Raw genomic sequence first — 22,068 nt, 5'->3', positions numbered from 1 at the left:
CCACCTGCGCAGTCGCATGTGTGTCTACACATGCACACACACACACACACACACACACACACACACACACACACACACTACCATGCTGCTTCAAACTGGCCTGAACCAATTTAGCCATTCAAGATTGTTGGGCTATTTTGGGAAATTCTGGAAAACTCTGATCATTAGAGGCAAGTAGGAACAATGTCCCCTTCCCAGTTGTATGTTACCAGGAAGACGAGCCTCAGATTGAATTCTACCACCTGTGTAAAGTCATCAGCAGTCTGGCTAAACAGTTTGACAGTCTTTTCCTGTAAGCCCAAGTCCCTGCTCCCTATTATTTCAGATGGCCCACTGAGCACCTCCCATAGAATTTCACCCTGAGTCAAATAAAGCAATATACTGACAGTAGGATCCGCCAAACTTTATGTTAAATCAGCACATGAAATCTGCCACTAATCAGAGTGTTGGATTCCAGACCTAGGTCATTGTCCCCCAATGTCAAGGCTGCCAGGCTCACCAGATTCTTATGTTCCATTCAAGGGGTTGCTCATCTTTCTAGCCAAACATCCATGTGCATGCCACTCTTTCACTGAGGGAACTTATTTCTAGCACTTCCTACATTTGCTAGTGAGCCCTCTGCTGCAGATTTAAGTGGCTCACCTTGAAGCACTTGACATTCTTACACTAGTTGCCCCTGCTATATGGACTCTTCACTGAGTTAGGAATCAACTAACTAATCCTTGGTAGTGGCCTGAAATTCAGTCACAAACATACAAGCTGTCTACGTGTAAGTGTTAAAAATGAAATTATAATTAAAGAAGTTCACTGAGAAGCAGCATATGCATGTTTGAGTCAGTTAAGTTCCAGTGTTTCAGTGTCACTGGCTCATGTTGATGAGTCTCACTGATTCTCAGCTATAGAAGTAGGAATGGACCTGCCAGCCAGTGGAATGGCCACTACCAAAATAAATATAAACCACAGGAACACAAATTGGCAAGAATGTGGGGAAAGTGCAGCCCTTGTGTGCTGTTGGTAGGAATGTAAAATGGTACAGCTGTTGTGGCAAAAAATATGGAGATTCCTCAAAAAAAATCAAGCATAGAAGTACCCTATGATCCAGCAATTCCACTTCTGAGTATATATCCTCAAAGATCTGAAAGCAGGGTCTCAAACAGGTATTTGTACACCGATACTCATAGCAGCATTATTCACAATAGCCAAAAAATTGAAGCCACCCAGGCATCCACAGACAAGCAAATGAAGGAAAAAAAATGGTAGTGCATGCACACCATGGAATGTTATTCCCGCCTAAGAAGGAAAAGTTCTAACCCAGGCTACAACACGCTCGGATGAGCCTTGAGGATGTTACGCTCAGTGAAATAAGCCAGTCACAGAAGAAAGGGACTGTGTAATACCACTCTATGAAGTACATAGAGTAGTCAAATTAATACACAGAAAGTAAAATGGCAGTGGCCAGGGGCTGATGGGGGCCACACAAGAGAATAGGAAACTATTGTTTATTGGGGACAGAGTTTCAGTTTGGCAAGTTGAGAAGAGCTCTGGAGATGGATGGTGGTGATGGCACCACTATGTGAATGTACTTAATACCATTGAACCATATGCTCAAAAATGGGGTAAAACCACAAATTTTACGTGTATTTTAGCACAATTAAACATAATTTTTATTTTTAAAAAATTTTTAAAGATTTTATTTATTTATTTATGAGAGATACACAGAGAGGCAGAAACATAGGCAGAGGGAAAAGCAGGCTCCCTACAGAGAGCCCGATACAGTACTCAATCCCAGGACCTGAGCCAAAGGCAGATGCTCAACCACTGAGGCCATCCAAACACTCCTAAACATAATTTTTTAAAAGGCAAAAATGAAAGCATCAATCTCAACAGAGTTGCTGGAAGAAAGGAGACTGTGTTTGTGGAGTATCTACACCAAGAAAGCCTGGGCTCATTACAGTTAGTTCTTTATTATTAGTGTGATACACAGCACTGACTTTAGCTTCCCTTTAACGTTGTGTGTTTTTAGGGTGCCTGGGTGGTTCAGTCAGACACTGGTGAAGCGTCTGCCTTTGGCTCAGGTCATGATGCCCGAGTTCTGGGATCGAGCCCCACATGGGGCTCCCTGTTCAGCGGGGAGGCTGCTTCTCCCTTTCCCTCTGCCTCTCCCCCAGCTCATGTTCTCTCTTGCCCACTCTCTCTCTCTCAAATAAATAAAATCTTAAAAAAAAAATAATAGATCTGTGTGTTCTTAAGGTGAAGTAGAGCATGGCCTTGTGAATTCTCCTCTGCTGCTGGGAGTCTCTGCATTGGATTAGGTGGAAGAAAGGGACACTACCCCTGACATTACATGGGGACCCCAGGTGTGGGGCTGGGCACATCCACCCCTGCTCCCTCGCTTCACCTGGTCCTCTGGTTTGTGAACTCTGGATGCCTTCTCCTGGCCTATTTCCCAGACCCCACAAGTCAGAATGGATGGCCATACCAGAGCAGGTCCTTCCGTCCCCTCGGAATCCAATGGAACACTCGCAGGTGAACTGAACCCCGGGGCCAGGACGACAGGCCGCGTTGGTGTCACACCCATGAGTGCCGATGTAGCAAGGATTCTGAAGGGCATCAGGGGAGCCATCTGCAAAGGAGAGAGATATTGAGGCAAGTGAGTAATTCAGAAATGCCAGCAGAGGAAGGAAGGCCCAGCTAATGACCCAGAGAATGGCCAAGGGTTCCTGGAACAAGAAACTAGCCTGCCCCTGCATCACCATGGGGCAGGATAGGTGAACTATCCCTCCAGATCCATGCCTATTTTTGTAAATAAAGTCTTACCTGAAACCAGCCACATCCATTCACCTGCATATAGTCTGTTGCTACTTTTGTGCTATGGTGGCAGAACTGAGATCTTGTGACAGACACCATATAGCTGGCAAAGCCTAGAATGTTTGCTGCCTGGCCTTTTAAGAAAGAACGTACCACCCCCAACGCCTAAAGCTCCAGTTGTCCAAGGAGGGAGAAAGACACCTGCCCTGCTCCTGCTTTATGGAGCTAGGCAAGGACAAACTTGGTCAGCTGGGGAAGTGCCCTGGGTATGAAGGGAACACCAAAACAACTAAAAAAGAGAAAGACCTTACTGCCAGACCCCAGATATACAGAACCCCCGGGGCTCGAAGAGCTGCCATTCCTACCCCTCACAGGACCAATGGAGTTGCTTAGTGCATAGCGCAGGATCCTCTCCTCCTGGTTGTATAGTACAAACACGCTGTCCACAGAGAGCTGCTGGGTGCTGGGCAGGACCGGCCGGGAGGTGTCGTGGGCACACTCCTGGAAGGTGATGGTCTGGCGCCACTGGTAGGTGTAGATGTTGGAAGAGGCAGCACCACCTTGCTCAGGCTCTGTCACGGTGTACTCCCGGGTGGAGGAGGACGTGATCACTGGGGTACGGTGGCAGAGAGAAAGCAGACAAGGTAGGGAGACAAATGAGGCAAAAAAAAGTCTTAGTCGAGGGCTTTAAAACCATCGGCGGTATTCCCTGTCCAGATGAGAGACTGGATGGAATGGGTTACATAAGACCATTTATTTCAGCATTGGGGCTCACTGTGTTACCTAGATTTTCCATATTATTATGGTATTGTTCATATTAGTCATATTTACTGCTTCCTCTTATCAAGTGTTCTTTGTAAGTTCTAAAGCCACCCAGAAGCAACTCAGAGATAAGAGGTCTGCTGAAAGAGCACACACTTGAAAGCAGATACACCTGAACTTAACACCTTGCACCACCACTCACAAGGTGGACAATCACAGGCCAGTTACAACTTCTTCAGCCTCCGTTTCTCTTACACTGTGGTTTGGGGTGAGGATGACATAATGTATGTAAAATTTCCGGACCCATGCAGGCTAGTACTGTTAAGATAAACTACCACTTATGGAGCACTGACCACGTGACTAGCAGAGAGCTAATGGCTTTATATAGGTTATCTCACTTGGGATTCAATAAATAGTGGCTGCTATGTATAACCCTAGATGAAACACTTCTCTAATACAAAGAGAGAGAGAGAGAGAGAGAGAGACACTAAATGGGTTTCAATATCAATTTCTGAAAAATTACTAAAATGCTGTGAGCAAACCTTCAGAGAGAACAAGACAGCCTTCCCTGCTCAGGAGAGAGCCTGCTTTTGACCCATACTATGAAACTTTCAACTTCCGATTAAAAAAAGAAGAAGAAGAATAAAAGGTTCTTTATATTTGTGTGCTCTGCTGTAGTTCACAACAAAAGCCAGAAGATAAATAAAATTAGTATAAGCTGCCTCCTGTCCAGCTCCCACATGCTACGCTGCCAGAAACACCATCTGGTCGCAGGCTGACTGCAGACTAGGGTCCTGCTGCTCATTCCACCTCCTATTCACCAACCCCAGGAGAGCTCAATCAAGCCACAAAGCCCTGGTAATTAGTACAACCTTTCTGTATGGCAATTTAATAAGAGCCTTTAAAAAGTTCCTATTGTTTGGCTCAGCAATTCTATTTCTAGGAATTGAATCTTAGAAAAGAATCAGAAATTTAGTCCAGACTTTTGATGATGGCCTTTTGACTGATTATGAGATGGGAAAATTGGAAATAACTTAAGCTTTAGAAAACAGAATGGCTTAAATTAACAGCTGTATAATAGTGTGGTATAATTGCAATTTCATTTAAATAAAATTGCTCTATCCAACTGTAGAGCATGTAATAATATGGCATCAGTGTGAAATTTCTTGACTGTGATCATTGCACTGTGGTCACATAAGAGAATATAAAATGGGTGACTTATTTAGGGAGAAAGTCAGAAGAATAATATTTCGGTGGAGGATTATAATGACTATAACTTACTCTCAAAAAAATGTATCATTTGATATATATGTATATATATATATATATATATACATACATACATATAAGAATGGTCAAGTAAATATGGCAAAATGTTAACAATTAGTGAAGCTGGGTAAATGGCCGATGGAACCTGTGCTACTTTCAACTTTTGTGTAAGTTTGATATTATTTAAAAGAGTAAGTTAAAATATAGATGTATACATATATACACATGTACATATAGTTATATACATATGAAATATCCATGGTATACATTACATCCCTAGGACTTATAAAATCTATAGTGAAATATTATATATATATGTACACACAACCCAACATATGTGTACATATATATATATATATATATATACACATATATATGTTGAGGTATTTTTCTAATATTTTTATTTTTAAGCAATCTCTAAACTCAAAGTGGGGTCCACCCAACTGAGCCTGCCAGACGCCCCTGTTGGGATATTTTATATATAAATGAGGGACAGGCTGAAAGGAAATAATTTAAATCTAATAATAACTTTGCCCCAGTTTTACCACTATGCTTCTTTTTTTTTTTTTTTGCACTAATTTCCTACTAGTGTGTACTATGTCTATAATTAGGGGAAAAGGTGACTTTAATAAGCTAGCACCCAGATACTTCCCACTAGGAAGCCCAGGGGATGGCCCAGCCCCAGGCCTCCTGCAGCAGTGGGTGGGTCTGGAGCCAGTGGGGAGCTGGAGCTGTGCCCATACCCCTCCCACTCCCCCACTTCCACCCCTCTCATCTCACCCCCCCACCCCACATGGCTCTGGTGCCTCACCCCCACGAGAGTAGTGGTAGAGCTCTGTGTAGGGCTCGATGTGCACAGAAGAGCCAAATGGGATGTGCGGCACGTGGCCCTCCAGCTCCGTGTTGATGGTCAGGTGTCCATGTTCGTCGATGCCACTGAACTGCTGCTTGATGACCAGCTTGCCCGGATACCCCACAAAGGTCACCTCGGCCTGGCGGGTGAACTCACCTCCTGGAAAGCAACGTGAGTCATTTTGTCACCTGGGAAGGAGTAAAAATGACTCCTAGGCTCAGGGGTTGCTCATGATGGAGGCTCACACCTCCTCTACAGTTTGGTTGGCAGAAATGGAGCCCGTGATGCTGGGGACAGGGCTGGAACATCCCTGTGGCCCAACTGAGTCATGCACAGAGGAGAGAAGCTGCTTCCCAGCCCCATACCTGTATTGGAGATGGGCTGGCTCAGGACTAGAGCTGGACAAAGCAAAGGACCAGAGTTGGTCTCCCAGCTGTGCTAGGTGCTAATGGAGCAAATCTGAACAAGTTACCTAATGTCCCGAGCCTCCATTTCTTAAGGATAAAAGAGCGATACATGCTACCTGCTGGAAACTAGATGAGCTAAAGTATGTTTAGAAGTGCTCTGCCAAATGTCAAGCTTTCCAAGATGTTAATTATGGTGATAACTATTGTAACACTTCAGTGTGCCAGTCAGGATGGGTGAGTTGCTCAGGGCAAACCATTGCCAATACCAGAAACCACCTGGGGAGTACTTACTATGGGTGTTGGCTCAGGAACTCCCCTTGGTCTGTGCTAGGCTGCAGCCCCAAAGATGCAGCAAAAATACTTCTCCTTCCAGCTTCTTTTCCTTTCCACATATGCATACTCCCATTACAGCTGGGGTGCTGGCACACTATGGCCTCGGGGCTAACTCTGGCCACTCAGGCCCATAGCCCTTGAGCCAAGAATGCTCTTTACATTTTTAAATGGTTTATTAAAAAGTCAGAAGAATAATATTTCGTATTACATGTTATCATATATATTTCACATATATACTATGTGAAAATTACATGAAATTTACATTTTAGTGCCCATTAATAAAGTTTCATTAGGACACAGTCACACTTGCTCATATGACATATTATTTATGATTGCTTTTGCTCTGTGATCACTTAACAGAGTTGAGCAGTTACAACAGAGGTCATATCGCCTAGAATATTTAGGCAAAGCAAATGTTTACTATCTGCCCATTTGCAAAGTGTGACAATTCCTGCTTTATAGTACCCAAGTCCCAGGCAGATGTCCAAGTGCTAATCCACGTCCTGGGACATTTAAGGACCACGGTAGTAAAAGAGATTTACTGTGGTAGGAAATTTGTAAAGACTCCCTCAACCCTGCTGAAGTTGACGTTGTTACAAAATACCACCAGTTTAAATGAATCCACAGAGAGAGCAACACCAATTTGAAAACCTGTGTGGGGATGGAGTAGCGTCTGTGGGTCTGACTGCAAATCTTGGCTGTCAGGAAAGAGCATGTTTGCATGAGAACGTGAACCTGGTTATAATACTCAGGATATATATGCCTGAAGGATAGAGAAAAAATATTAGGCCATACAGTTGATACCTCATGGGTAGGTCCACCCTTTTTCAAATATGTATCCTCTCCGTTCTTAAATGGCCACATTGCAGGAAACTATGTATTTAATGTCCCATGACTTTTGGAGGGTTACCATGGCAAAGCCTAGAGACCCTGCTGCATGGCCTTTTCACAATAAAGCCACGGTTGAGGCTCCAGCAAGGTGAAGAGGTGGGGGAAAAAACAGATCTAGGTAGTCAGAAGCAGCAGATGGGTACCAGTGACCCAGAACAATGGGCTCCAAATTCTGGAAGTGTCTAGAGAGGAAGGACACAGTCTCTTAAACCCAAACTATTCCAGGAAAAGGCCTCCAGCATGCACAGGGAAGCTGGCCTCAGCAGAACATGGGAGAGGCCATGACCACACTACAGAAATGTCCCCCCAAACATCTGCCCCCGGGTCTGCTAAAGACTGCACTGTCCCTGATAGGGCACAGCCTCTGGGAAAATTAGGTTTTCTAAGACTCAGGAGGATTATGTTTATCAGGCTTAATTCACTAGCTAGAAACAGCAGATTCCTTTTCTCCAAGCAGATGCTAAAGAAATGTCAAATATCAGATCAGATTGGTTGGGAATTTGAGGCAGGCTTGATAACAAAAGGAGGGAGACTGTCACAGCCTAAGACCTAGGTCTTAGGTCTAGAGCCACAAAATGCTCATCAGTAAGTGTCTGCAAACCTAGAGTTTCCTTACTATTAACCCCCAGGCCTCCCAGGCACACCTGTGGGGTCCACTGATTTTACCGTTGAAGATAAATTACCTGTTATGCTGAACCCATTCTTGAATGCATCCTGTTCCACTGCAAACATCCATCCAATGATGCCTCCGATGGGGGCCAGAGGAAGCAGAGAATAGCCCACGGTCTCGGGAATGGTGCTGATGGCTGTGTAGGAGCGCCCGTGGTTCATTACCACGTAAGAGTGGAGGTCGGTGTTCTCAAAGACGGTGGGAACTGGGCTGTTCCCCACAAAGATCCTTCCTTTCACCTTGCCATTAACTCGCTGGGGGGAACCTGAGCAAGAAACGAAGAAGCCAGCTTTTTTTTTAAAGATCTTATTTATTTATTCATGAGAGACACACACAGAGAGAGGCAGAGACATAGGCAGAGGGAGAAGCAGGCTCCCTGCGGGGAGCCCAATGCGGGACTCGATCCCAGGACCCCGGGATCATGCCCTGAGCCAAAGGCAGACACTCAACCACTGAGCCATCCCGGTGCCCCAGAAGCCAGCCTTTTAAAAAAGAGTAACATGCCTGGTAGGACCTGTACCTCTAAAGCAAAGAGATAGAAAGGCATTGGGATCATTGAGAGCAGTTGCCAGGAGGACAGTAGTCACAACTGTCTGTGAGCATTTGAAATTCCAACATCCTTCCTCTGTCCCATGCTGATCCATAATGGACAGCACGGAAGTAGCTCCAAGGGGAGTCACTGTGTGATGAAGGAGCTTCAGGGTCACATTAAATCATCTTAGGAGAACGGTGTCACGAGTGATCTAGAACTAGGTGATCCTATCACTGATCACTCTTAGGTGTATAAGGAACAGAATTCCTAATTTCACTGGGTAGTCCTGGGAATCTGGGACATTTGGCAGCCTGATCTATCACACACCTTAATACACAGCTCTGGCTCAAATATGGTTCTATCACTGAGAGTGAGGACCGTCTGGGTCCCGGAGCTTCATTCAAACCAAGCTCCAACAGATGTGGGCACTGCAGATGTCACAGGACACACAGACATGGCCTCTGGCCCAGGATCGGCTCATGGACTGGGGTGTGTTTGTGGTTGACTGTTGCATTCAGAAAACTGGGAAAGATGTGAAACCTACTGTGGAAATGTAAAAGCCTTCTTCACAAGTTACCAAAGAGTATATATAGAATAGTTTTTGTTTTAAAAGCACACTAATAATAAATGTTAGCATATACCTCGGGGAAAATACAAGAAGAGATATACACAAAACTGCTAACAGGGGTTAACTCAGGGCAATACGGTAAACTTTCATTTTTCTGTAATACGTGCCTCTATGCTTTGTAAGTATTTATAACTTGCATACATTACTGTTTAATCAGAAAAATGTAAGATCTAAAGAAATTAAGTCGTTTTTGCATTCAAATAAGAAAACTGAAGGTTACCACATGACCCAGAAATTCCAACTCCTAGGTGTCTTCCCAAGAGAGCAGGAAACATATGTCCATACAAAAACTTGTACACAAATGCTCTTACTAGCGTTATTCATAACGGCCAGGATATCCGTTGCTTGGTATAACCACGCAAAAGAATACATAGCTAGAAAAAAAAGAATAAAGTCCTGGTATGTGCCAAAACAGGGATAAGCCTTGAAAACAGCAAGTGAAGTGAAAGAAGTCAGATGCAGAAGGTCACATATCATATGATTCCGTGGAATGAAATGGAAATATTTTGGAAGAGGATAAGCCATAATGGCAGGAAGTAGATGAGCTGTGGAGAGGGGTTAGTGGATACAGTGTTTCTTTCTGGACTGATAAAAATGTTCTACAGCTAGACAGAGGTGACAGCTGCACAACTTAGTGAGACTAAAATCCAGCAAACCATGTACTCTATTTTTAAAAAATATGTTTTTATTTATTTGAGAGAGACAGAGACAGAGATAGCAAGAGAGCAGGAGCGGGGAGAGGAGAGAGAAGCAGGCTCCCCAGTGAGCAGAAAGCCCAATGCAAGGCTCAATCCCAGGACCCTGGGATCATGACCTGAGCTGAAGGCAGACACTTCACTGACCAAAACCCCAGGTGCCCCAAACTGTGTCCTTTAACAAGGATGTTAATTATATCTTTAAGAAAACTGAAGGGAGAGGTAAATAAATCACTTTGGACTGTTCAGGTTTGATGCAGAATTAAATTCGATCAGTTATTGATTGCACATACTTTGTTTCTCTTCATAGATTACCAGGGACAGGACTTTCAGATCCACCCAGCTCCTTCACCTGGCCTCAGCAGTTTTCTGCACCCAGAAAGTTCTCAGTAAAGTCTGTTGAATAACACTGGACACAGGGGCTTGCACCTGAGCATCATCGCTTATGATCAGAAAACCCTCTGCTATGTTCACTATGCCCAAGCTGTTAAACAGGGTCACTGACAAGCCAAGACATACTTGACACACACAGTGTTTCAGCACACAAATTGTGTCATTACACTGGGGAATGCTATGAAGTTGGAAGACTAATATCGAAAAAATGCATCCCCCAAACAATTACAGAAACAAGCAAGAAAGCCAAGTGAAGGAAACCAAACAAATTTTTTTCCACCAAACCTTGAGCCAGAAAAATGTTTCAAAAGTAGCAAGAATCCAACAAATATGTAAACCACAGAAGTATTATGGGGCGAGTATATAATGTCAAAATATGCAGCTGAACAGTTTGTTACATCTGAGCTTGTCACCAAACACAAACTGCTCAGCATTTCCAGCTCTGATACTTGGCATGGAAAGAGGGAAGGAGAGGTTGCTCTTTAAGAATAAGCTTTCATTGTAAATTCTGGAAGTTTCTCTCTGGGTGAGAGATGTACGAAAGCCAAGCCAAAAACAAGAAACAGAGGCATACCATACTACCTGGGGTGGTGGGATTTAAAAGAAAACAGAAAACACACTTACAGAAGTTCAAAACATTTCCCCAAATTAATAGGTATACATAATTTTCTTTCATCAGATGGTATTTAACAAAACTCCCTTTATCTCATTGCGATCTAGAAGGAAACGTTTTTTTTTTTTTAGCAAATTAAAATAACTGATTTCACTACAGCTATGGCCAGGGATGTGAAAAACAGAAACTGTTCCTCCGAGTTTCAATTAGTTAAATTTTGCAAAGCAGTTGAGATTCTTCAGCACAAAGAAAATGACCAATGAGGGACAAGTGAGGTGATGTAGCACCTAAAAGGACCAATGTTCAGTATGGTAGGGTTTTGTGGCTTTTGTTTTAATTTTAGTCTATGCCCCAGACTCCCAGAGGTCTTACTCTCTGAGTAAACTATTCTCTTACCCCTCTAGACTTCCGCTGAGAAGACTGTTCTGCTCACCAGAGAGCATCAAGACTGGCTGGTCCTCTTGGGGGTAGAGCTTAGAACTGATATTGACCCACAGCTGAATCCATTTTGGAGTCAGCCCCACAATGGGTTTGGTGCTCCAGAATTAACTGGTGTACCCCTTACGCTCCGCCATCATCATGCAGTGATTTCAGAGGCATGAAGAGAGGACAGTGGGAAGGGATGGGTGATTGGAATATACTTTTCCCTACTACAAATTTTGGTCCATGCCTGCCCACCATGGCCCTGCTGGAGTTTAACAACCATTAGGACAGTCAGGCCTGTGATCAATGCCACATGGGAGGTTGGAAAGAAATGGAAGAAAATGAGAGGCATTAACAATGCCTGGCTGGTCCAGGCTGCATTATTTAAACACTTCAGCCTTTGTCCCATGTTAGGGGCCTTTGTAAAGATGGGCTCCCAAGGCATCAAGATGGAGAAAAACATAGCACAGGAAAGAAAGAGACCCCACTTTATTAGAAAAGTGGGCATTCCCTGAGAAAAGCCCTTTAGAGGAGTATGAGAAAAATGGGAATGATATATTAAATATCATTTTAGATCTACTAAAAACACTACCCACCTTTAGAGATGTAGCCAACATTTCAAAACAAACACCATAACAAAAACTCCACTCCCTCCTTCTCCCCACACAAATGGGACACATCAAAGCCAAATACCTCATTCTTTTCTTTTTTGAGAGAGAACAAGAGCGAGCAAGAGAGAGCACAAGCAGAGGGAGAAGGAGACAGAGAGAATCTCAAGCGGGCTCCATGCCCAATGTGGAGCCTGACACCAAGCTCGATCGCACAACCCTGAAATCATGACCTGAGCCAAAACCAAGAGCGGGACTCTTAACTGACTGAGCCACCCAGGTGATCCCAAAGCCAAATACCTTCTGCAACACATTGCCGGCCATTCCCAGTATAGCCCGCGACACAGCTGCAGCAGAACCCCGTGGCAAAGTCCCTGCATTCGGCATGCACAGAGCACTGGTGTCTGTTGTTGGCACACGTCTGGCGGGAGTCCGTGTTGTAGCTGAACACTGTTCAGAGAAAACACAGCACACCTGTAAGCACCCTGCATGGCGGTGGACCAGGCTTTACCATACTGTGTGCACTTGAGCCTCGCAGGAATTCCCACCTGCTCTAGTACTGCTGACTACTTGTAGCTACTTAAGTCATATAGTGGCTCCTGTACTCAAACCACCAAGGCAAATGGGTCTAAAAGGAGTTTGAGAAATCACAGGAGTGAGTTATTTAAAAATGCTATAATCCAATGTACTGGATCCCTGAATCAATATTATCACTGTATCCCTACTAGGTCACTGCCACCCAACATCAATCTTAACATGGCGTCCATGTAATATAGTCAGATCAGCTTCACATTTTGGGACATATCTTTGATTTTTTTTTTTTTTTTTTTTACTATCTTATTGTGGTAAAAAAAAAAATATATATATATATATATATATATATAATAAAATTTGTCATTTTAATGACCTGAAAGTATTTTTAAAACTTCCCCATTCTTCTCCCAGGGGAAAACTCTGAAGCTCTTATACTGAAAAGCTGACTAGAAATAATTCCTTAGTCATACTTGGTCTAAAGGTCTTTGACTCAAAAAAACAAAAAGAATTTCTATTTCAAATTCCTACTTCCCAGCTTCATTTTGTTAGAATTATGAACTGGCTCATTAAATTTAATAATCCACAGCAAATTAATTTGGAATCAGGTTCAAAAGCACATGGGGAGACATTTTAGAGGGGATAATGATCCAATTTATGATTGACTGTGACAAGGGCAGATAAAAGTAAAGTTTAACATCAGGTCAATTTGATTAGTCTACAAGCTCAGAAGGGAATTTCCGGTGTGTAAAGGTGGCGTTTGGAGCTCGGAACACTAGGGCCTTGAGCTGAACACACAAAACGTGACTGGTTGCTTCAGCTCCAGCTGCGGGCCTGGCTCCCAGTGGGTCCCTTACTGCCTGCGTATCTGTGAGTGACTTTTCAAATAACACCAGGAATAGACTGCTGACTATAGAAAACGGACCTTTCTACTAAAAACAGGGAAATAAAACCATGGGATGGAGGGACAGAAAAATATCTGTTTTAGGCACAGTTGGAGTTCAAATTGAGGCTTTTTACCAGTACCAGGTAATATACCACCCCGAGTTGCTGGTGCTAGCTATGATCTCATTTCAAAGTGATGGCTTCACGGATGAGAAATTCACAGACACCTAGACAGGGGAAAAGCAGGATAAGACTCCAGACTCCACATCTGTGAGTAAACATAACCCCACATGTCTGGGGGACACCAGTCTGGAAGCAGCTGTAAGAGCAGAGTGCCATGTGCTAAGAGTTGTTAGCATTGCCCCAGGAAATCCAGGGTGTATGGAGCCTGACACTGGGCTCAATCTCACAACCCTGAAATGAGACATGAACCCATGTTCTCATCATGCCATAAAGGGTAACTTCTCTATTTCTATGTCTTAGAAGTAAGTAAGCACATCCCCCCTGGGCCACCAGATCTTGTCCAGGTTTGGGGATACTCCAAAAAGAACAAACATTTATAACGACTGCAATGAAACAAATCAGAAAATGTAAGGAGAAATAAAAATTGAGTGAATAATGTGCAATGGAGTCGATTTTTCTGGGGGCCTTATAAATTCATAGTAGAAGCAGGAAAGAGTCACAGTAAACATCATTTAAAGGCTTAGACTATCTCATGTAAATGAATGTTAACAGATCATATGTCAACCTGCTGAGCAAAACATAATTAACACAGTTTAATTTGAACATCTTTTATAAGACAAATCAAAGCATGCAAGAGCTCAAATGGTTTTCCTTCAAAATAGAGCAAAAACCCGACAGAATATGGTTGGCTAGAAAAGATTGTATTTTAAAATTATCTTTAAAAGGGGGATCTATTTGTTTTGTATTTTGAAATCTTTAAACCCAGATTGTTTTGTATTTTGAAGCCAACCCTGAAGCTGACAGGACTGGGGAGGAAAAATAATCAACCATCTTCACGCCAAAACCAAGAGGAAATAGACGTCAAAGATAAACTGCGTAAATAGCCCAAGAACCTTCCAAAATGTTTTTTCAGGTGTGTGAATATATTTCTGATCCCAGAAGTCACAAATAAGAAAATCTGACTTCCAAAATACTTCCAAAGCCCTCTTCTCTTTCAAACAGACAAAAGGAGTCAGAGGAAACTTGAAAGAGCACCCGCTCGGCAGTTCCTGTGACCACAACCCTAATCCCCAAAGATCCCTTGGAGTCTCTGAAGCCACCAGGCCCATCCAGCAAAGTTCTACAGCTGCGATGGCCACCCCTACTTCCCCAGGTCTCAACCTTCCAAACTGCCATATAAGGCACAGAACTGACCCCCTCCTGTCCTGGGACATGCCAGCTATAACGTAAATGGCCGTACCGACTCCTGTCTCCTCAACCTCGTCCACGTCTATGACCTGTGCATGCTGCTGGGGAAATGTCTCTGCTGGTGGCTGGAAAGACCTGGTCCTCTCCGTGGGAGGTCCGGGGTGTCTCTCAGTGGGCAGGCGGCGGGGGGAGAGGACACGGGGCGCGCTGTACGTGCCAGGGTCTCCCCTCCTCGGATCCTCATAGGGGAAGGGTGTCGTGCTCACGTCCCCCAGGCCCAGATGGGTCACCGATTCATAGTCTTCATCATCATACTCTGCTCCGTCATCCAGTCCAAGGCTCACGTCGGAGGGCACCACGCCGCTGGCTGTGGCTGGACTCCCGATCTCGAACACCCAGACGCCCTGCTGCCCAGAGTTGCTGCTCCTAGAGGAAGGACAGGCTTCTTAGAAACAGGCCAGCAACCCACAAACTTCCCCCACTAACAAAGCAGGAGGAGCCCTTAGAATCTGCATGTCAGCCTGGAACACACTGCCTACTTTGTCTGAGTCTTTGGTTCTGGCATAAAGCTCCTAAAATCCTGCTAATCTCTGCAGTGTCTCTTGTATGCTGATGAGATGAGCGGTGGCTGGGACCCCAGAGATCTTCAGGATGAGGGCGGGACAGCAAAAAGACCCAGGCATGATTAGAGGGTTGGAGCTTTCAGCTCCACACCCTGACTTCGAGAGAGGGGAGAGGAGTTGGAGACTGAGTGAATCACCAATGGCCAAGGAGTTCATCAATCATGCTCATGTAATAAAAACCCCTAAACAATGAGGGTGGGAGAGCTTTGAGGTTGGTGAGTATAGGACATGCAGAGCTGGCATGGAAGCCTCAAGTCCCTTCTGCCTCTGATACCTTGCTATATGCATTTCTTCTACTTGGCTGCTCCTGACTTGTATCCTTTAAAATAAACTGGCGATAGTAAGAAAAGTGCTTTCCTGAGTTTTGTGAGCCATTTCTAGCAAAATTATAGAACTTGGCAAGGAGTCACAGAAACCCCTAATTTATAGCCGGCTGATCAGAAGTAGAGGTGGCAATGTGGAGCTTCCCCATAGCTTACATCTGAGGTGGGTGCAGTCTTGTGGGATCAAACCCTTAATCTGTGGGGTCTCTGTTCACCCTGGGCTGTCCGTGTCAGAACCGAGCTGAACTGTAGAATGCCAAATGGATGTTCAGAAAGTTAGGGAATTGGTTGGTGTAGGAAAAAAAAAATGCCACCTATTTGGTGTCAAAAGTGTTGTGAGTGAACACAGTACAGACTTAGATTATCGGAAATGTCAACTCTAGCAGCTGTGGGATCTTGGACGGGTCTCAGTTTACCTTTTTCCATCCCAAGGGTATGGTGAAATGTAAATGAGATTCAGGATGTAAAAGACTTGTATAATTTTTTAAAAAGTACAATACAATGACCCTAATCTCTTCTTCCTTCTCCACCATGTTTACTGTTCTTATGCATCTGTGATTGGAAGTGCTCCTATCAGAAACTATGTAAAATGACCAGCTTATACAATGGAAAGAAGGAACAGACATTACTCAGTGGAGGATACGGAGCAAAACATTGGGGTGGGATAGGGGATAAGGAATCAAGAAAGCCCTGTAGAAACAGGTTATGTATTCCATCTGTCGGTCCCAGGACTCCAAGAGAGGCAGTGGTGTGCAGGAGCTTGCTAGCACCAGCTCATGAGAGCCAGCTGCTAAATTTTAATAATTTTGCAAGCCAGTTCTTAAACAGACCCATTGTAAAAAATTAAATCCTATAAACTTACAATTAAACAAATTACATTAAAAACAAAGGCGCTAAATACTTGAAACCCATCATGTTGAATTATTTAACTATTATCGATGTTCTGGAAGTTATTTAAGTCTACTGCATCCGTAGGGTGAGAAGAATGGTTCTCTTCTCAACTCCATATTGAGCAACATGACAAGGGTAGCTGGAAACTGGCCATGAGTTTCACACCACAGAAACAGGCGAGCACAATAAATGAGGGCTTTTGCCACCCACACAATGCCAGTTGCTACTCACACCATTAAGTCAAGGGCAAGGGATGTTTAGATCCAATTGGGTAATATGAAATTGGGAGGGTGGTGTTCTTTCTTCACTTTTCAAGGCACAATGAGAGAGAAAGGTTTTAGTTTTAGAAAAAAAGCAGTCTGAGTTTCCCCTGCTTTTGCCAAATTCTACAAAATAGCCCAAAAGAGCACTAATTCTGTTGTGAGAGTTTCTATTCTCATCCACGTGGCGGGGCAGGGGGTGTGAAGGGGGAGACGTTCTTTTCACAGCTGTGGGTTTATAGCAGGAGATAGGGTGTGAAGAGCGTTTATTTGTAACTTTATGCTTGTAGAGGAGATGGTAGCAACCGTTTCAAATGTGCATGCTATCAAAAAAAAAAAAATGGGATACCTGTTCATTGAAAGAGTGTATTACTTTGAATTCATCAAGGAAAAGGCACTACATGATATAAAAAACTGTATAAAAAATTTAAATCTGTGGGAACGTTTTCAGGACATGTTCTCTAGTGCCCATTACTGATATATAATAATATATACAATCCTTAATAAAATAATAAAACCATCATCTTAATAATAAAATGATCATCAAGGGAGAATCTACTGAAGAACAAGGAAAGCATACTTGGCCAAATTTCCAATTGATTCTCTGTCGTTAGCAAATATATTGTATGCTCCTTCGCTCTTCCAGAATAATCCCTGGATGCCTTGACTGAATGCGACCACAGCAGGAACTTGATTCTCGTCCTTCTTGGAGAATGTCGTATAGAACTGCAGGCCATCTTCAGGATAGAGAAAAATGGCATAGGAGCTGTAATCGGAGGAGGCCAGAACAGCCTGGAATGTGTTTCTCTGCAAAGATGAGTTGAGACTCAGTTACTCAGGAATATATCATTAGACCTTAAATTGTCCTATTCACCAGACTATCTAGACAAAGTCCTGAGATAGCAGTACTCTCACCTTATTCTAGAAGTATTTTTGTAGCAAGAGTTAGGCATTCCAGGATGGCTCCACTTAAATCTTTAAGGCTGGATCAACATGAAATTTTCCAATTAATTAATGAATACCTTCTCCATGAAGCTTCGCTAAAAATTATAGAGATGGTACCTCTACACTGGGGCCTAAATCTCATGCCACTGAGCAAATTCTTATCCTTAGAATTTGTTTCCATGGCCATTAAACATATTAACCACACTTATCATTTGTCATACATTTATCGAACCCAAGCAATGTACAGTCAGAAAAAAAAAAAAAAAAAGAACATGAGCATTGGGAGAAAACAGATTTGAAGCTAAATCTTTGCTCTACTCATTATGGGTTATGGGACCTTGGGCATGTTACTTAAATTCTCTAAGCCTGGATTTCTGAACCTGCTAGATGGAAAGAAAACCACATACTTCACAGAAATGTTAGGAGACCTGTGTATGATATGAAGAGCCAGGCACAGAGAAAGTATTCCCTAAATGTTGTTGGTACCTTTCCTATAAATACATGGTCTCCACACTTGAGAATTTCCAGTTTGATGGGAAATTGACATGTGAAGAAAACATTGCAAAATGGGGGGACAGATTCTATAATGGAGTTGTGTGCAAGTGCTATAGAAGCCACAGAAAGAAGTGCCTGAAGCTTAGGGGGCAGGAGCAGAGGAGGCTGTGCGAGTTTAGAGGATCAAGTACGAGTTTTACACCAGTAGTGGGGGCAGGCAGAGAGGGCAGCAAATGCAAGATCCCAGGGCCGAGCGAGATTCATGATCAGAGAATTATGAACAATTTTGACTCAGCTGTGGCAAAGGATGTGTGGAAAAGTAAGGAGAAGGGGAGATTAGTCCCAAGAGGTGGGCAAGGACTCTGTACAAGGGGTTGGGTGTTCATCACTCAAGAGGAGGGGACACACAGTTGAGAAATTTAAGGGTTTTTTTGGTTGCTGTTTTTTGTTAAAGATTTTATTTATTTATTCATGAGAGACACAGTGAGAGAGAGGCAAAGGGGGAAGCAGGCTCCTTGTGGGGAGCCTCATGTGGGACTTGATTCCAGGACCCTGGGATCACGACCCGAGCCAAAGGCAGATGCTCAACCACTGAGCCACCCAGGCGTCCTGAGACATTTAAGGTTTTAAGCAGTTTTCAAGTAGAGCACTCAGTTACAAAAAGCAAAATGTGTCCTACAGGCCTATAACAGGCTTTCCCAAAGTGTGTTCTGTGGGACAAAATGTATCTTACTAGGGAGGGAAAAAAGGAGTATGGCCAAAAGATTTGGGGACTGCTAAGTTTTTTTAAAAAAATTAGGCAGGTTTCTTTATTGCAGGACTTTTTGGAGCGAATCACCAAGGGGGAGATAACGTTTTGCACTTCTCAAACTTATTTGGCCAGGGGAGGTCTTTTGTTCAAGGACTATCTTATAGGACTGGTATTCTGTGGAACACACTTTAGGAACTACCGACCTAGAACATCCTCTGTTTAAATGGAGTGCTTTTGGATCTTTCAAGTTTCTCTCTACTCTGTAATACTATAAAAATCAAATAATGGTGGAACGAAATTATTGTTTCTAAGGAGAAACAGAGGCATGTCCCAAAAAGTGACTTTAGATATAAAGATGGCTTCCTTGACCTACTCAAGAATCTCTCTTCCTTCAAGGAAGACCAAAGTATATAAAACCAACCTATTGACAACCTTGTACTTGGAAGAGTGCTTACCTTGCCTTCCTGCTCAGGGTCCTTGCTGGGCCCCTGGTAGGGGGCCACAGATTCCCAAGTGACAACCACCACACTACTGGGCTGGAAAGAGACTTCTGGGAATCCTCTCTGGACACACTCTGCAGCCAGCTGAGTGACAGAGGGTGATAAGTCTTCCCGATAATAAACCTTCCCAAGGCCATCTGTCGTGTCCAAGTCTGCCAGAAAAGGTGCGACTACTCCGAAGGTTGGTGGGAAGACCCCAGGATAAGATTCTTTGGCTGGGGGTTCACTCATGGCAATAATGCCATTTGTGGTGACCTGTACAAGAGAAAGCATCGTTAAGAAGAGAGTGGGGAAAGAATTCTTCCTCAGGAACTCTGAGCTCCCACTCACAGAACACTGTTCAGGTACCCCCAGTCTGTCAAATACAACAGAATTGGAGAAGGACATGATCCTGAATTACAAAATTCAGCACTCCTCTCCTAGGCAAGATGGCCTGGTGGAAGGAGCATGGTGCAAGAATCACAGGACCTGACTCTGACATATACCCATCAATGGGCCTTGGACATGTGTCTTGAACTTTGAGTCCTGGGCTTCCCACATGTGCGTGCTTTGCAGCATGCAAACCTAAGCTATTATTAAAGCCTTCACTAATTTACCCAACAAATTGAGTGACCATTACATACCAGGGCTGTACTAACTGCTGTGGGTCCCAAAATGAGTAGTACACAGTCTCTGCCTTCAAGGAACCCACAGTCCAGAGGGACTGACATACATGGAAGATGATACAATGAGTAATGGGTCAAGAAGTAACTTTGGCAGCACATGGCTGGCTCAGTCCATAGAGCATGCAACTCTTGACCTCAGGGTCATGAGTTCAAGCCCCACTTTGGGCCCAGAACCTACTTTAAAAAATAATAAATAAATTAAAAAATTGAAAGTGCATCTCTTGAGAAAAAAAGTAAATTGGAATGGGGCATTATGATATCATTAATTATTAGGAATAGTTTAATGTGTCAGAATAATAGCTAACACTGAATATTTACCATGCTCCAGGCATTTTATTAACATTTAATCCTCAGAAGACCTCCATAAGACTAGATACTACTATTATTCACATTTTTCTGATGGGGCAAGTGAGGTATGTTAGATCTATCCAAAGTTACCAATGAGTGACAGCACTGGGATTCAAACCCAGGGGGCTGGACTCCAAAGTTGGCCTTCTTCATCCCTACATACATCCTTCTTGAAATCAGTTATGCTTCCTATAAAAAGAGATCAGTATTCTTATCCAGCTAACCACCACACTCCTTGGGAAAAAGGGAAGGGACAAAGAGCCCCTTGATTGTTTGAGGGTACTCAGTGGTGGGGGTACTTGGGTCTCCCTCAAAGCCATGCTAAGGATGAGGCTTTGATTCCCTCTCTCTTTCTTGTTAGCGCACAATCCACTGATGACATAGAACACCACTTCAGTGCCCTTTTTACTTCGAGAATCTGTGATTTAAAAAAAAAAAAAATCCCCATCAAATGGGAGCAACTTTGCAAATGGCACCTTGGTCTGTACTTTTAAGAGGCTGTGGATCGCAAGAACACGAATGCAAAGAAAGGGACTCTTTCTTGTTCAGGAGTTGATGGGAAGGCTTATGGGTTTTCCAAGTCACTTATTTCCCTCCCTCCTCCTCCCACTGCCTTCTCCTCATTACAAAGGGGAAGGGCTAGGGAGGCTCTGGGCCTGGGAAGGGACAGGAAGGAGAGTTCTGGGAGATTACATGTAGACTTAGCAAACCCCTCCTTTTTACCAGGCTTCATGGGCTGTTAACTGTCGAGGGGCACACTTTCCAGCACCACCTGGCACCAGCGATGCCTTTCTGGAGCGTGCTGGCAGGCTGTGGAGGAGGGAGTCAGGGAAGGAGCTCGGCCAGCTCATTTCTCACCCTCTCCTCTGGCCAGAACCATCCACACATCCCCTCGGACTGGACATCCCAGCGGGGCTTACCATGTGGGGGCGTGGGAAACAGCTCACTTTCCCAAGCCACCAGATGCTGGCAGTTATCAGCCTCTAGTGGGAAGCGATCACACGGAGGCCACATACAAACAACTTAGTTTTTAAAAAGCTGTTTTCCAGTGAAATTCAAGTCAGTCCAACAATTCTGAAAACACTCCCAGTGTCTTTTATTCTTTAGAATCTGGGCACAGGACTGTTTCTATTATCACAAGGAATGCTTGGGGAATCAAGTTTTTAGACAACAATCAAGAAGCACTGCAACTGCTTTGGACACAGACCACATAACCCCCATTAGTATTAGTACTGGAAAATTATTTTTCAGCCCTTTCTTCATGGCACAGTCAACTCAATTGTTAGTGATAATGAAAGATGACATCTCAGATCAAGTTCATTTACAGAATACCCAGACATTTTCTTTGATTCTTAGCTTTAAACTTCTCCTCCATGAGTGTTTCTGTCTTTTTTTGTTTGAGATATACCAACTGATGGCTGACTTGAACAATACTTTCTTAGTTTGGGTGCCCATCTCACCACACAGATCTGTGGAGCATGTGATGTTCCCATCGTTTTGTTCCTTTTCCTCCATCTTCTTAAAGTTGAGCAAGTCCATTGAAGAACTGGGAGCAGAAAGGGAAAGGCCCCAAAAGTATTTAGGAAGGCAGGAGG

General features: G+C 43.7%; 1 protein-coding gene across 1 annotated transcript in view; it reads right to left on the bottom strand.

Moving 5' to 3' along the window:
* Positions 1-22,068, bottom strand: part of NID1 (nidogen 1) — an 82,890-nt gene that overhangs the window by 36,523 nt on the left and 24,299 nt on the right. Inside the window, exons 2-9 of the mRNA XM_038533838.1 lie at positions 19,416-19,715; positions 17,350-17,576; positions 14,725-15,098; positions 12,186-12,335; positions 8,007-8,258; positions 5,651-5,851; positions 3,174-3,419; positions 2,480-2,623 (exon numbers count right to left, since the gene is read on the bottom strand). Of these exons, the coding sequence (XP_038389766.1) occupies positions 2,480-2,623; positions 3,174-3,419; positions 5,651-5,851; positions 8,007-8,258; positions 12,186-12,335; positions 14,725-15,098; positions 17,350-17,576; positions 19,416-19,715 (1,894 nt within the window). The remainder of the gene's footprint in view (positions 1-2,479; positions 2,624-3,173; positions 3,420-5,650; positions 5,852-8,006; positions 8,259-12,185; positions 12,336-14,724; positions 15,099-17,349; positions 17,577-19,415; positions 19,716-22,068) is intronic.

The sequence above is a fragment of the Canis lupus genome, chromosome 4, assembly GCF_011100685.1.
Source record: "Canis lupus familiaris isolate Mischka breed German Shepherd chromosome 4, alternate assembly UU_Cfam_GSD_1.0, whole genome shotgun sequence".
Classification (NCBI taxonomy): Eukaryota; Metazoa; Chordata; class Mammalia; order Carnivora; family Canidae; genus Canis; species Canis lupus.
This window is presented reverse-complemented; position numbering and strand designations above follow the sequence as displayed.